The sequence below is a fragment of the Mytilus californianus genome, unplaced genomic scaffold, assembly GCF_021869535.1.
Source record: "Mytilus californianus isolate M0D057914Y unplaced genomic scaffold, xbMytCali1.0.p SCAF_8, whole genome shotgun sequence".
NCBI lineage: Eukaryota > Metazoa > Mollusca > Bivalvia > Mytilida > Mytilidae > Mytilus > Mytilus californianus.
The window spans coordinates 979,970-996,745 of NW_026262734.1; the positions used below are offsets into that span (position 1 = coordinate 979,970).

Below are 16,776 nucleotides of genomic sequence, written 5' to 3' on the forward strand. Positions count from 1 at the left end.
TGAACGGAATCATCTACCTGTTTTTGAATCAATGGCATAAAGCAGAATCTCAGGCTTTCAATATGAACTGGATCTATTTCTCGCAAAATTCCATGATCTCGCATGTGTCTGAACAGATTCTCCAAAATTGAATGCACCAAGCGCTAAGGCTACCCCATAAACGTTCAATTCTTTGGTTAGAAGTAGATCTTCCCGTGATGAAGCTATTAGTACCAGATTGTCGGTCATTATGGTTATAACGTAATGCCATTTGTAAAAGCTTAGTGACTCTCTGACCCTCCGTCTGCCCGAATTACTCTAGGCAGTCGGTGATATCTTTTGATAAAATCAAGGTAAAAACCAGCAATATATCTAGGATTATTATTGGTGTAACCTGCTTTGAGCCATAATACTTTTCTTGAAAACCCATCTATTGTCCCATGAATAGCTATATCGAAAGGCTTCAATTTATCATAACCATCTATGTGGACAGTGAAATAAGGGCCCCCAGATGAATAGTGTCGCCTTCGCAGTCTGTTTCGTGATCTTACATTCACGCCTTCAGGGTCGAGTGCTGCCATTACAATTCTTACGGTTTCCTGTGTCACTCTTACTCCACACATAACGTTTAGTAATTTCCACATGAATCTATAGCCAATATTAACATAACCCTCACCATAAAGTCGGACTATTAGATGAACAACAGTTTCAATAGGGCTGTATTGACCAGCTCTTTGAAGGTTCAGTCTCTTTTTAATTCTTTTAAGATGTCTCTCACTTAGTTGAATATGATGTATATTAGACAAAATGTCTTAAACATCTTTAACTGTGTATAACTGACTAAAATAATATCGGATTAAATTATCTCTAGATGCATTGTCTCTAGGAAAATTATTGTTGGCGAATGGCATTGTTGAAATCTGAAATGAAAACAGAATAATGGTATTTTATGCAGTTAAAACTAGCTGTAAACTCCTGTTTATCGTAACTATTCTGTCATTATTTAAAATTGTATATCATAATAATTATCTTTGTTGGGCGAGGGAGGGTGTATCATATATATATATATGCAATTACAACCCGAAATAAAACAAGATTTTGTAGAATCAGAATAAAAATCTTTTTCCAAACCCGAATCTAGGTAAATGACAAATTACCATACGGCGATTTGCGTAATTGTGTAATATGATTTAAAAAACCAGGACTCTCTTATGCGAAAAACTGCAAACTAGAAGGTCTTCCCCGTCTTACAAGTACATGTATTTTTGACGATCAATGCATTTGAATGGGGAGATATATTTGGACCCCCCCCTTTTCTACTGGGTTGGAACCCCCTTTTTTAAAATGGCTCGATCCGCCCTTGGATTAAGATATATGTAGGAACGGGACGAACGGACGGTTAGACTGTCACCATGATCACAATACAAAGCGGGGGATAATACTAAATGTTGAATCAACAAGAAGCCATAAAGAAAGGAACACCTGTCATTCTCATAATGATAATATGACCTCCTTCAAAAAGCCACTGGCACAGCCGCACTCTTCGTCTGCTGGTGCTTGAGTGAATCTCCAGCCAATTGTCCTTAAAGCGAGTTCCGAATGACAAGGCCTCGTGTTTAAAATTTTTATCGACAGTTTTTTGTTCGATATGTTGCAATTTTTCTTCGTAAAATCAATATAAAAAAATAGACTTGTTGACATTATTACGACAAATTGATAAAAAAATATATTCACTTAACATATTAAAATTTTTTATCGACATATTTTTGTTCGATATGTTGCAATTTTTGTTCGTACATGAAGATAAATAAAATAGAGTTGTTGACATTATTACGTCAAATTGATAAAAAATATATTCACTTTAACATACATCGAGTTAAATTATTATCGATTTAAATATTTTTTTTGAATAAGTCAATATATATTAATCGTTTTATCGAGTAATAATGCGTTATATCGTTCTAAATTATATCCATTTGTTGCAATATATGTAAACAAAATCGATTTAGATTTGTCATTTATCTCGACATATTTATCAAGTGCATGGCCCATATACGCTTCCATAGACAAGTAGGGGCAGATATATTTCACCATAAAATCTCTCAATGTAAAAGCAAACTCAAACTTATCAAATCCACTTAAACTCTCGACGAGATGCACAGTCGTTCGACCGAGAACATATTTAAAAAATCTTAGACACACTTGATTAAGATGCAACGTAAGAAAGAGGCATACATTACACAGGAAAATTTTGCTCACTTGAAATTCACGTCACGTCAAAAATTTCATGTGAGATTCACCTCGAACGAGCTTATGCATGAATCTCACGTGAAAAATTTCATGTAAATTTCACGTAATTGAGATTCATGTGAATCTTATGTGAAATTTTCACGTGAATTTCACGTGAACTTTACAAAAAAATAATTGATATTTTTCATGACTAAATTTGATGTTAATTGAATAACTTTATTTAAAAATTCACGAGAAAAATATTCATGTGATTTCACGTTAAATGTACACGAGTTTCACATGAGATTCATGTGAAACTCACATACACTGATTTTACGTGAGTTTCATGTATAAGCTCGTTTGAGATGAAATTGACGTGAATTTCACCTGAGATTCACATAGATATAAGAAGATGTGGTATAAGTGCCAATGAGACAACTCTCCATCAACGTCAAAATTTATAACAGTAAACCATTATAGGTCAAAGTATGGTCTTCAACACGGACCCTTGGCTCACACCGAACAGCAAGCTATAAAGGGCCCCAAAAATAACTAGTGTAAAACCATTCAAACGGGAAAACCAACGGTCTAATCTATATAAAAAACGAGAAACGAGAAACACTTATGAACCACATCAACAAACGACAACTAATGAACATCAGATTCCTGACTTAGGACAGGTACAAACAATTGCAGCGGGTTTAAACGTTTTAATTGTACCAAACCTTCACCCTTATCTGAAACAATAGTGTGACATCACAACATAGAAAGACACACTATAAAATATCAATTGAAATGGCTTAACTCAATAAAAAGACATATTAACAACAGTGAACATACACTGAACAAATAAGTTTGATCTATGATACAATGTAAATACAAAATAAATATACTAAGGGAAGAATAATTAAAGTAACATGTTATACCGCTGTGAAATGTTAAACAATTTAAGAAAAACAATATGCATGAAGAAAAATATCAGCCAATTGCAATTAATTTAACACAGGTAAATGAAAATAATTTTGTTGTTAGGTATACGTGTACAGTTCAAATGGAGAAAGGAAATATTTTTACAAAATAAATAATTTTGATGTTTATAGTACGAAGAAGTGAAAATTTGTAGTAATACCAAACACTTATCAAAGCTGGTATATAGACCAGATTTAACCCTGAATAAGTAAACATTAAATAACAAAAAAGCATTACAATTAGTATCAACAGGTCAAATAACCAAGAAAGGAAGATTTGAGAGTACTCGCAGTTACTGACAGCAAGTTAAAAGCCAAAAACAATTAATAATAAAAAATCATGCATCAGAAACTAAAATCAACTAAAACACATCCCAGGGATTTAGTATTTTAACGTCATGAACAGTCAAAGAAGACATGACTTGTGCAATGCCAAAAATAAATGTATCGACAGGCAGTAGGATAGTTAGGAGTTAACCTCTTTATAGATCAAAATGAACGTGGTTGTGTCTTTATACATCCCGTTTGAAAAGAATACAAATTTAGTTATGTTTTAGTTTGCTGATGACACAATCGATATTAGTGCCAATGTAAACTATATTCAAAGATCTAATTACAACATTGGTAGTTATTTTGTAAATCAATTCCCATTACTGCCAATCTTTTAGGTTTCGAACAGGTTTGAATTTCCACCCTAAGAGATTTTGAAATGATGATAATCTATCCAATACACATTAATTTTATTATTTGAAATTGTAAATGATGGTGTTTTGCTTGCCTTTTTTCCATCCAATGTTGGACCCCTGATTCTAAGGGGGCGTGTCTAATTAGTCTTGCGCCCGATTTACGTTTGGTAATTTGAACCTGAGCTTAAAGAATAAGATCAGGGTGTAAAAAAGTAAACAAAAGATATCCTTTGTGAAATACGATCGTCCCAGTTATCTTTGATAATCATTTTGCGTTGAATAACAATGAAAACTTCAAGCAAAGATTTGTAAAATTCATATAAATAATAATTGCCTCATTTTAATAGCTACACCTACATTTTTGTTTATAGTTTTGATAAAAAGACAAATAGAAGACTGGGAAAAGAGAGATAAGATGTTCGTGTCTACAAGAGCCAGTGATTACGTCATAGAACTTTTACAGGATAACAGTTGCGTGACATTAACTGCCCCATCCGGAGTTGGAAAATCATTCATCGCTAGACATATAGCACTTCGTTTAAAGAAGGAAGGATACAATATAATACCAGTGGAAATACCATCAGACATTAAAACTTTTTATCAGCCAGGTAAACAGACAGTCTTCATTGTAGATGATATTTGTGGAAATTTCACTGCCAACCAACAACAGATTGAGAATTGGAAACAACTGTTACCTGTGATTAAAACAATTATTGCAGACAAATGTTGTAAGATTATTGTATCTTGTAGGTTACAAGTCTATAAAGATGAAAAGTTTAATATACTATCACCTTTTAAATCTTGTGAATGCAACTTAATATCAGATAAGTTAGGTCTTACGTTTGTTGAGAAAACAAACATAGCACAAACCTATCTTGGTACAAGCATGACAGATATTGATGATTTATCTTCTAAATGTGATTTTTTCCCACTCTTATGTTCCTTATATCACGAAAAAGAAGATGTAAATGTTAAAGAATATTTCCAAAATCCTTTTGATGTCTATAAAAGTGAGTTAGACAGGTTAAGTGAGGATGGTGATGAAGGGAAATATAAAATATGTAGTCTTGCTTTATGTGTTCTCTATAATAATCAGCTAAATGAAAAATGGTTCCAGGGTAAAATGACAGATGAACAACGTCATATCATAGCAGACACATGTGAAGCTTGTGAATGCAACAGTATACCAAAGGCAAAACTAAAGAAAGCACTTGACACTCTAGATGGTACATTTATCTGTAAACAGAATAGTATTTATAAAACTGTACATGATAAACTGTTTGACTTTCTTGCTCATTATTTTGGTCAGAAAATTATTGAATGTTTGATAGATCATGGTGACAGTGGTTTAGTACATGAACGTTTTATTTGGCAGTCAGCACCAGATGACCAGAACAGTAACATAGAATTCATTATTGAAATACCAAATGATTATTTAGAATCGTATTTAGAAAGGTTTATAAAAGACTGGTCAGCAGGAAAGGTGGCAGATGTGTTCAGTAACAATAATATGAAGATATCATCATTCAGACAAAAGTTGTTACAGTACTTACAACAACTAGACAAATCACAACAAGTAAAATTAGCGGGTACCAAGAATACAGTGATACCACAGGAGGACTGTGGATCAGGTAATACTCCACTGATAGATACTTGTTATAGTGGTTATACTGATATGGTACAGTGGATGTTACATAATGATGTGTATGTGGATCAATGCAGAGATGATGGGGTAACTGGACTGTACATGGCAAGTCAGAATGGACATTCTGATATAGTAAAGTTACTGTTAGAGAAGAACCCTGAAATAGATCTATGTGAAAATGGTGGCTCCAGTCCTCTGTACAAGGCAAGTCACGAAGGACATACTGATATAGTAAAGTTACTGTTAGAGAGGAATCCTAATGTTGATCTATGTGACAATGATGGCCGGAGTCCAATGTACATGGCAAGTCAGCAAGGACATACTGATATAGTAAAGTTACTGTTAGAGAGGAATCCTAATGTTGGTCTATGTGACAATGAAGGCTGTAGTCCTCTGTACATGGCAAGTAAGAATGGATATACTGACATAGTAAAGTTACTGTTAAAGAAGGACCCTAACGTTGATATATGTGACAATTATGGTTTTACACCACTGATCAGTGCATGTATCAGTAACCACTTCGAAATAGTCCAGCTATTAATGAAACATAACCCAAACATTAATGCACAGACCCATGATGGTGGTAATGCTTTGTATTTCAGTACACAGACAGGAAACGTAGCAATAACACAATTACTGTTAGCGAATAATGCTGACCGTAATATTTGTAGCTATAGTAAACAAAAGATAACAGATACAGTAAATAAGGATCAATCCCAAACATTAGATGAATATAAACAAGGATTAATTGATAGCTTTCTAAAGAATACAACATCATATGCTAGATATTATATCAGTAAGAAGTCGGCAGATTATGTCTTTAGTGTGGATGCCGGTTCTTCCCCATTACACATAGCCTGTTTTATGGGTAGGATGGATGTAGTTCAGTGTCTTCTGGACCACAATGCTGACATCAACATGACAAAAGAAGATGGAACAACACCATTATTTTATGCATGTGAAGTAGGACATGAGGATATTGTACGTTTATTGTTAGATAAAGGAGCAGATACACAGATATGTAGACTTGATGGGAAATCCCCTTTAAAGATTGCAACAGATAATGGACATACATCTATAGTAATGATGGTTACAGAACACATGAATAAGAAGGAAAACCTTTCTTCGTAAATCTTGTTCTTTAGTCAGTGGTTTTGGTTTTTTTTTCAAAGTCTTGTTCTTTCGTCAGTGGTGTGTTATGACATGTAAAACAAACTTGAAGCATATGAGATAAAATCCCTCTTTCTTATTTATCTTGTTGATTGGTATTTGTGATTTGTCTTTAATATCTACCGAAATTCTTGTCATTACTTTCTCTCCATATCTACACATGCAGATTATCTTTACATTACTTGATTTTTTTCTTTATTTCATGACCAGACTTAGAATTTAGAAGCAGTAAAACATTCTTTCGGTGACAAAGAAGAAAAATTTACCAGACTTAGTAAATATTGTAATCCTACCATTACTTAGTTGTTTTAAATTACTTCATTGTTTTATAAAGTCACATTTCTTTCACTTGGTTAGTGTAGTCGGATCAGTTTTTGTTTTATTTTATTTTCAAGCTAAAGGTTCAATGTTATACTGAATGTATGACCCGGTTACACTGCGCCCAAATATGAGGTACCGTTTTATTTTTACTTTTATGTGTATGGGGGGGGGGGGGGGGGGGGGGGGGTTATGGTTTTTTTCAACAAAAATATCCTGATCCCCAATTTGATGAAAAAAAATATTCTGATCAAGCAGATGACAAAAAAAAATATTCTGAATGCAAATTCCCCCCATAGCTTATAGTGTTAAATAAAAAATCTGATTGATCGCGTCGAAAAATTAAATAAATTTGTTGCGCGAAAAAAAAATGTCTGACTAAGAAAAAAACCACACCCCTCCCCCCTCCTAGCCCCCTTGAAGTTAAATGGTTGCTGCATTATGTCATTTGTGATTTTTTTTGTTCTTTATTGAGTCTGGTTAGTCTACCGTACATTGATTATATATACTGTGTAAATCAAGTTTTATAATGCAATTATATAACATTCATGTCAGGTGAAACTATTAGATAAGGATACGGTTATGTTTTTTTAACACCAACCAAACACAAGTGTGACAAAAATAGTCCTCAAGATGCTATTTTACAGTGTTAAGTGTCATACAACAACCCTAACTGTGTAAAGTTCACAACACCAGAGTTAAAATTCCAAGAAAATTTGAACAAAGTTAAAAAGAGATGACAAAATACATTATCAAGATTCTTTAAACAAACGAATAAACAAGTTTAGACTAAGATTTGTGAGTACTCAACCACCAGGGTCATTGTTTTGATCAGTGTTGGAACATATTTCATACAGTGGTGTTGATATTTTTGTTCTTTGACATATCAGTATTTACTGTAATGTTGTTGTCTCACCTGATAGGAATGTGGCATTATAGAAGAGATTGTCACCTGTAAGAATGCTTTCCTGGCTGTGGCAGTGAAAAATTTTAGTATAAACTTTTTATTTCATTTTTAGAAGGTATTCAGATTTAAAATTTATATCTTGAAATTTTAAATGTTTTATACAAATATTTAAAATGTGAGGCTTGTTAAATTTTTAGTATTTATTCATAATTTTTCATTTGTCAATGCTATAATTACTTTTTGTGTTTTTAAAGACATATATTACTTATGTTTGTGCCTGCTTTAATTTGTTTTCCCTGTGTTGTAAATCATATATTTGTGTATGCCATGTCTTAGATTTACAGAAATGGAGGTTTTTAAATGAACTAATTATATTGATATGTTATAACCTTTACAGAACTTATGTTACTTGTATATAGTTTTACAGATTTAAATAAAATGTATTGGTCCATGCATAAAAAAAAAAAAGTAAAATCACAAAAATACTGAACTCCGAGGAAAATTCAATCGGAAAGTCCATAATCACATGGCAAAATCAATGACAATACACATCAAACGAATGGACAACAACTGTCATATTCCTGACTTGGAACAGGCGTTTTCAAATGTAGAAAATGGTGGATTAAACCTGGTTTTATAGCGCTAAACCTCTCACTTGTACGACAGTCTCATCAAATTCCGTTATATTTACAACGTCTATCACAAAACAGTCCAATCTATGTGTATAAAGCTAATGATTTAATCAAGTATGAAATACTTTGTCTGTAGATGGGCTATCCCTTTTGGAATTATGTTATTGTTTTAAAAAATGATAAAGAGAAGTTTCATTTTGTTGTTCGTAGTAATCACATCAAAAAGTTTCATTCATTTTGGCAGCTTTTAATATATCTGAGTAATTTCTCTAATGAGCTACCACTGTTTTTGAGTATCCCCCTGGTCAAAAATAATTTTCAACATCACAGCTTCGAATGTTGTGGAGTAACTACTTGTACCTACAAATTGATAAAGTCTTTCAAGTGTTTCCTTGATTTCATTTATACAATGATTTTTTTTTCATTTTTTGACCTTACTGTGTACCATGAAGTATTACCAAATTTATATGGGCTTACATACGACGGTATTAGTATTTAACCAAACAGTTAATAGGCGTCATGTGAGCAATTCAGACTCTGAATCTTAAAGTTGTATTCATTGTATAGCTAATTGTAATCATTCTGCAATTTTGTAATGAATTGTAAAATGTACAAGAATTAGAATTTTCATAATTTTTCATTTGTCAATGCTATAATTACTTATTGTGTTTTTAAAGACATATATTACTTATGTTTGTGCCTGCTTTAATTTGTTTTCCCTGTGTTGTAAATCATATATTTGTGTATGCCATGTCTTAGATTTACAGAAATGGAGGAATATTTAAATGAACTAATTATATTGATATGTTATAACCTCTACAGAACTTATGTTACTTGTATATAGTTTTACAGATTTAAATAGAATGTATTTGTCCATGCATAGGTCTATCACAAAAACAGTCCAATCTATGTGTATTAAGCTAATGATTTAATCGAGTATGAACTACTTTGTTTGTAGATGGGCTATCCCTTTTAGAATTATGTTATTATTTTTAAAAAATGATATAGAGAAGTTTCATTTTGTTGTTCGTAGTAATCACATCAAAAAGTTTCATTCTTTTTGGCAGCTTTTAAAATATCTGAGTAATTCCTCTAATGAGCTACCACTGTTTTTGAGTATCCCCCTGTTTGAAATAAATTTTCAACATCACAGCTTTGAATGTTGTGGAGTAACTACTTGTACCTACAAATTGATAAAGTCTTTCAAGTGTTTCCTTGATTTCATTTATACAATGATTTTTTTTTTCATTTTTTGACCTTACTGTGTTCCATGAAGTATTGCTAAATTTATATGGGCTAATAACTCATAAAGACTATATGTAACTCTTTAAAAGAAATATCATGAGAGTCTTCTATAAGATAATTTTCGCTACATATGTAGACTATTTGGATAAAAGGGGATTCATTTGCTTTGCTGTTCTCCTGTATTCGGCTTACATATGACGGTATTAGTATTTAACTAAACAGTAAATAGGCGTCATGTGAGCAATTCAGACTCTGAATCTTATAGTTGTATTCATTGAATAGCTAATTGTAATCATTCTGCAATTTTGTAATGAATTGTAAAATGTACAAGAATTAAAATTTTCGGTGAAAATAATTACTCACTGTTTTGTATCATATATTGTAATATAAGAATTTTTTTTTTTAGTATAATTAGTATCCTAACATTGATCATAATAAAATTATATATCAGTATTAATTGTATTTTTTATTACCTTATTTCTGTTAATTCATTAACGATATGAAAATGAGATGATGAGGTATGATTACCAATGAGACATCTATCCACGATAGACCAAATTACGTAGATGTGAGCAACTATATGTCGCTGTACAGATTTTAACATTGAGCAAAACTCATACTGTATAGTAAGCACTTAAAAGGCCCTGGGATGACAGATCAATATAAGCACATATAAACAATCCAGATTAGGTCATCTTTGGTGATCTATTAATTTGGGAAAAGGGCTATTTTAGATAGTGTCATCTTTGGTTGAAGCTTTGGTAAATTAGGAGAAATCATTTAACATTTATCTGAACTACAGATGTATACAGGCTTAGCAGTTACAATGTTAGCTTATAATCTGACAAAATCTGCAGTTAACATGATAGAAAACTTAGCTTATTATAGGATTGGCTGATTGTTGGTTGCTTAACGTCCAGTGGAGAATATTTCATGCATTGTTCAGAACGACTTATTATAGGTTGAATGCTGTCTTTGTATTTCCAAAATATTCGACGAGGAGAGATAGAAACTATAGATTTGTAGGTCATATGATTCCAAAGATATTTTCTGTAAAAACCCGAATTTTGAACAATTTTAGTCTATCAATAGTTTTTTTGACCTTTACCTTTGACGTCATGACCTCAAAATCGGTTTGATAATGCTACATGGGGAGGAAAATAATTACAGATTTTAAGATCATAATATCAAAGTTTAAGGTCACAGCAACAATTGAGGTAAAAATTGGCTTTCCAGATGATATCGTTTGAACCATGTATGTTAAATCGTCACAAAACAGCTTGAGAATGCCCCTTAGTTACAACATTAATTGTTGGGTCTGTAGATCAAAGGTCAATCAACATGTCAATGTCACACTACTTATGAATACATTTTGGAAAACTTTAAGTCTCCAAATTATATCTTTTCAGTCAAAGTGAGATATTTGATAATTCACCTTGTGGTGAAAAAGTCCCGTATTGATTTCAATGTCAGTTCGCCAAAGGTCAAGTCAAAGCTGCAAATTATAGTTTGAAATTTGGACAACCTTAAGTCACATTCCCAATGATATGTTTTAAATCATATGATATCGACCCTCCATTACACCTGTCTAGAAAATACCCATATGAAAGAATAAAATTACCTTTGATTTTGGGCCATCGTGTCAAAGGCAAAGATCACAATACTTTTGAAAATAGACTGACATTTCAGGAAACAATTTGTTTTAGACCTTATATTGTGAGCCATAATATGATCATAATCGATCTGTGTCAATTCCAATTTTCTTTTAGTTATGTTTGATCCATATATGAAAGTATTTCTCTTGTGATATTCAGATAATGAATTTTATGATTACTTATTGAAGAAAAGATGAAATATCTAGACATTAGAATTTTGATCGCACAAAAAAGGAAACTATCGACATAAAAAAGGAACGATTACAACTTGGTTTTTCTGTCTATGGTACCTCTTCTTTTCCCTTAACACATTTGATTTTTTGTTGAACTTTGAACCTTATATTCAAATCACTTATCAATGCCCTAACGAGGCAGTTATAGATGAGAAAGTCAACTTTGTCGGATGAAATTAATGAAACAACATGACACGGAATTATATATGTTTTTAAGCAAAACAACTGAACTAAAGATTGGCTTTTATAATGCCTCATTTTTTTATTTGGGACGGAGAACGGCAACAAAATCGCTATTCGTTACCTTTTTACTTTGCCAAGTGCGAGTTGTTCTTTTATGGAAGGAATATGAGCGAGTCTGATAGTATTGCGCTTGCCTGGAGTTTCTGAGATCATGAATTTGATCCCTGGTCTGGTCAACCGGAGACTAAAATGTTTTCTGCTGCTTCTTCACTAAGCACTCGGTATTTAGGAGTTACAAAAAGTGGTCTGCTTTGAATCAGAATATAACGTGTTCATGGTTGGTAGAATGGCCTCCAGCTTTCTCTGCGTTGTGATATAGCACATACAAAATCATGATCAGCGTCTCAAAATAGTACAAAGTAGGATTGATATTCATATCCTGATATGCATGTAATATTTGCTACTGAAAGTTAAACTCTATTTCGTCATCATGAATAGATTCACAATATTCTTTCGGTTTCATTCATGTTAACAATATAAACAATTTGAGGTCGACAAATGTTTATCGAACATAGAATTTTTGTTTTTTTTTCGACGTTATTGCTACTTTATGTTGTCCAGTTGTGATTGTTATCTGAAGTTGCCAATGATAATTTTTTTTGTTGGTGGGAATTTCTAATCCAGATAGAACCAAATATAAAATTATGTCAATTGTAAGTGTTCGCGTTTTTCTCTGACAAACAGAGTTTTCGGACGAATTTTATTTAAACGTTGTACTAGTATATCATTATGATAGTAAATAAAGTAAATTTGTTGCCTAGATCAAGCCCAAAAAATGAGAGTTAAGTCCATGTCATCACGTCCTCCTTCGGTCCTCTATCTGTAAAAGAACGATGAAAGATACCAGAGGGACATTCAAACTCTTATGTCGAAAATAAACAGACAACGCCATAGCTGAAAAGAATAATATCATAAGACAAACAATATTGCACAAAACTCAACATAGAAAACTAAAGACTGAGCAACACGAACCCCACCAAAAACTGGGGATAATGTCAGGTGCATCTAAAGGGTAAGATGATCCTGATCCACATGTGGCACCTGCCGTGTCGCTCATTTTATTATAAACCCAGGAAAAAGTCTAATTCGTTAGGTCACATTCGGGAGGAGGGAACGGGGTTGTAGTTACGATATAAGAAACATATCCGTTATCATCTATGAAACTGATATTCCATAACGTCAACCAATTCGTGATTGCGTCCTTGAAACTTACTAAGGGGTGATTTCAACTTCACCACTTGAAACTCTTGGTTTAATATCTTCCTTGTGAGTAGCAACCCTATATCGAGGAAATCATGATAGGAAATACAAGCCCTGGAATATTGTATCAGCAAGGAGATATGTAATCCATATGCAGGCGCTGCTGGAATATTGCTACATAGAAATGGAAAGTTCACATTTGGGAAACTGAAATCATCTCTTATGTCGTAAAGTTTTGTAAACCTTTTCCTAGATCTCTGAAACAATTCGGTCAATCGACACCAATTCTTTGTAAAAAAGGTAACTTTACTTGTGGTATTTACCTCTAATGTTGTGTCTTAACCAGCATGGCAATAGCTACTATTAATAAAACAGGTAAAATAAACATTAAGAATTTTGCACTTTACCTGCATAGAACATTACCACAGTCAAGACGAACGTGTAAGCCAATCCGGCGGAACATCTGACGGGCATGCGGTGAACGGTTATTGTTTAACATTAGGTTGCACCATTGGCAACAATATCACGTATTCTCTATATTTATATAGACGACAGACAGACAAATGACACTTTATTCTGCCTTTGACAGAACACCTACATCGTTCACATGGCAGAAAAATAAATAATCCTGACACATTATGAAATAAAAATATAAAACAGTAATATATTGGCATTTTCATTCACCAATCATACGTCAAACGCATCTACATATTGAAAGCTTTACGTTTGGTAAATTACCAATCATTGGCAGTCAAGGCCGACCAGGAAAAACTGCATTATGGTAACTAGTATCCAAAGTCAATGCTGGAGCCTATATCAGGACCTCGTTAGTACAAAACGTGAACGGAAAGCAAACATATTTGTCAAACAATAGAAATATTAAACATCATTTCAAATAACGGAGTTTACTCATTCATACGACGGTTAGAAAGTGAAGCTACCACATAAACCACCTAAAATTTGACAACAAATCAGCCCACTGATTGGACAGTTCAACATCGGCCAACCGAAATTTAACAATGGCGAACCGAGAATATACAACATTTTCCCGCTATACTGCTCGAAAACATTAGTCTATACTATAGACGACAGACACGTAAAGACACCCTTTTCTGTCATTGACAGCACACAAACAACACCTGCATCGTACACATGGCAGAAAAAAAAATAACACAAACGCAAATTCAAATTTGCCGACAGACCATAGTACGAGATAAAAATTAAAAGAAAAGGGTAATCTACAGGCTTAATGCTTTGGAAACCTCCAAACGTTTCCCAGTAGAATCTACTATGTAACCGTCTTTTCAAGAGTCAGATTTCCATCTACCGTGCTTCTTAAATTATCTGTCTCTAACACCAGCGTTAGCCACGACCGTGATCCAATCTCATCTGAATGAATGAAGACCTATGTTTCCCTCTAGATATATTATTCTGATTCTCTTAAGAATTGACTCTCTAGCTGCCGTGTAACTAGGTGTTTTTTATCTTTAGTAGTCTCTGTAGCTATTCTTTTGCCTTTGTCAACTTTGAAATTCTAGAACTATACCCGTTTAAGGTACAGGGTGCTTTTCATTTGGGATATAAATATGCAACCACGGTGAATTACTTATAATAACCTTTGTCAAAAATTTTAAAACAAATACTATTATCAAACTCCTATTTATTCGGGATGTATAAATACGCAGCCTCTGTTCTGATTACTTTACCTTCGTCAAAATTGAAATTTGAGTATTATACCAGCTCAAATCGGTCCGTGATATTCATTTGGAATGTATTTCTACGCAGTCTTTGTTGTCATAGCTCAACATTTGCCACCTGTGAAATTTTAGAAATGTATTAGTTCATATCGCACATTACTATTTTTGTTAGAAGCAGTCTCTGTTGTAAATACCTAACCTACGTCATTTTTGACATTTTAGAATTGTACATGCGTTATATATAAAAAGAAGATGAGGTATGATTGCCAGGGGACAACTCTCCACCAGAGACCAAATGACACAGAAATTAACAGCTACTCGTCACCGTACGGCAGTCAATAATGAGCAAAGCCCATACCGCATAGGCCCCGAAATCACAAATGTAAATCAGTTCTTATGAGAAAACTAACAGCCTAATTAATGTACAAAAAATGAACGAAAAACAAATTTGCTGTTCAGTTTTAATTGTATATATTTAAAGATTGTTAAATTTAAATCAGAATAGATTGGCATGATACGGGTTCTGTTCTTCTCATATATTTTAATGATGGTATGATACTTAACCCCTAACGGGATTTTCATACGATGAAGACATAGAGTGCATTTCTTTCTAACACAAACGATGCAAACGACTAAGCGCGTACATGTTTTGATCATTTGTTTCTAACATACAATGTACGTTTGCAAAGTTTACATAAACTTTGACAAACTATGCACTTGCTAAAAATGCGTCTACAGTTTGTCGGTCATCGTTTGTTAGTACAAACGCTACATTTGTTTCTAACTTCAACCTTGAATTTTAGTAAAATTATAAGAAAACATTGGAACAATCTGCAAAACGACAAACACTGCAGTGAAATCTTCACCCTAGTGCCTATTATATCGTATAAACGTAACCAAAATATAAAAGAATAACTTGCTAAATCAAGACAATAGTTAGGAGACTTTTGACAAAGGACCCATGCTTTAACAGTATAAGCAAAAAATCCCGAAACACTGTTAGAAATAATCTTAGGTATAGGCAACAAACTTTCATACATATGAAATAGAGAAAACGGTGTAAAGTCTTGAGATTTATAACTATTTTGGTTGAATGAACCGCATTTAATTATTACCGCGTAATAATTAAGTCTGTTTACCAACAACATGTGCATGCATTATTGAAAGTTCAAACAGGGTCAGTAAACATTGATTAAACGATGTATTTGTTTCTACTTTTGTAGCGTTTAGCAAACGATAACAAACGCCACACAACGTTTACAAAAAATAGGTTAGAAAGAAATGCACTCAAAATCTTTCAATCCGTTTAATTGGGGTTTGGAGCTGGCATGTCAGTAACTGCTAGTAGTCCTTTGTTAATGTATGGATCATTGTCATTTTGCTTAGTTTCTTTTGTTATCTATTCTGACATCGGACTCGAACTTCTTTTAAACCGAGTTTTACTTTGCGTATTACTGTGTGTTTGTTTTTCAACATTGGCTTGAGGTGAAGGGGAGAGTTGAGATCTCACTTAACAGGTTTAACCCCGCCGCATTTGAATGCCTGTCCCAAGTCAGGAGCCTCTGGCATTTGTTAATCTTGTTTGATTTTTAATTTTAGTTCATTAATAAGTTTTGGAGTTTAGCATGCCGTCCATTTTCACAGAACAAGTACACATGTTTGTTCAGTGGCCAGATGAATCCCGCCTCCGGTTGCGGAATTTTCTCGCAGTGTTGAAGACCATTTGGTGGCTTTCGGCTGTTTTCTACTTTTTGGTCGAGTTGTTTTCTCTTTGACACATTCCCCATTTCCATTCTCGATTTTATGATGAAGGATATCTGTTATCCGAAATATGTATAGATACTTGCATTCAGTGTTTCCTTTTTTTTTAATGTTGGTGTTGTTTAGTACACTTTTTAGGCGTTTAAATAAGTTATCTGAAAGGTTCACCATCTACTTGCCACTAAACATCAAGTACTGTGTTACAACC

General features: G+C 33.2%; 1 protein-coding gene across 1 annotated transcript; it reads left to right on the forward strand.

The window, feature by feature from the left end:
- Window positions 1–4,748: 4,748 nt before the first annotated feature.
- On the forward strand, window positions 4,749–6,638 carry LOC127711827 (ankyrin repeat and SOCS box protein 2-like). Its single transcript, XM_052217981.1, has 2 exons — window positions 4,749–5,711; window positions 6,078–6,638. The coding sequence occupies exons 1-2, from the start codon at window positions 4,749–4,751 to the stop codon at window positions 6,636–6,638; spliced, it is 1,524 nt and encodes a 507-aa protein (XP_052073941.1).
- Window positions 6,639–16,776: the final 10,138 nt, after the last annotated feature.

Coding starts and splice junctions, on each gene's coding strand:
- LOC127711827 (XM_052217981.1), top strand. CDS start 4,749: ATGACAGATATTGATGATTTATCTTCTAAATGTGATTTTTTCCCACTC. Junction 5,712..6,077: donor GCTCCAGTCCTCTGTACAAG/GCAAGTCACGAA, acceptor ATTAATGCACAG/ACCCATGATGGTGGTAATGC.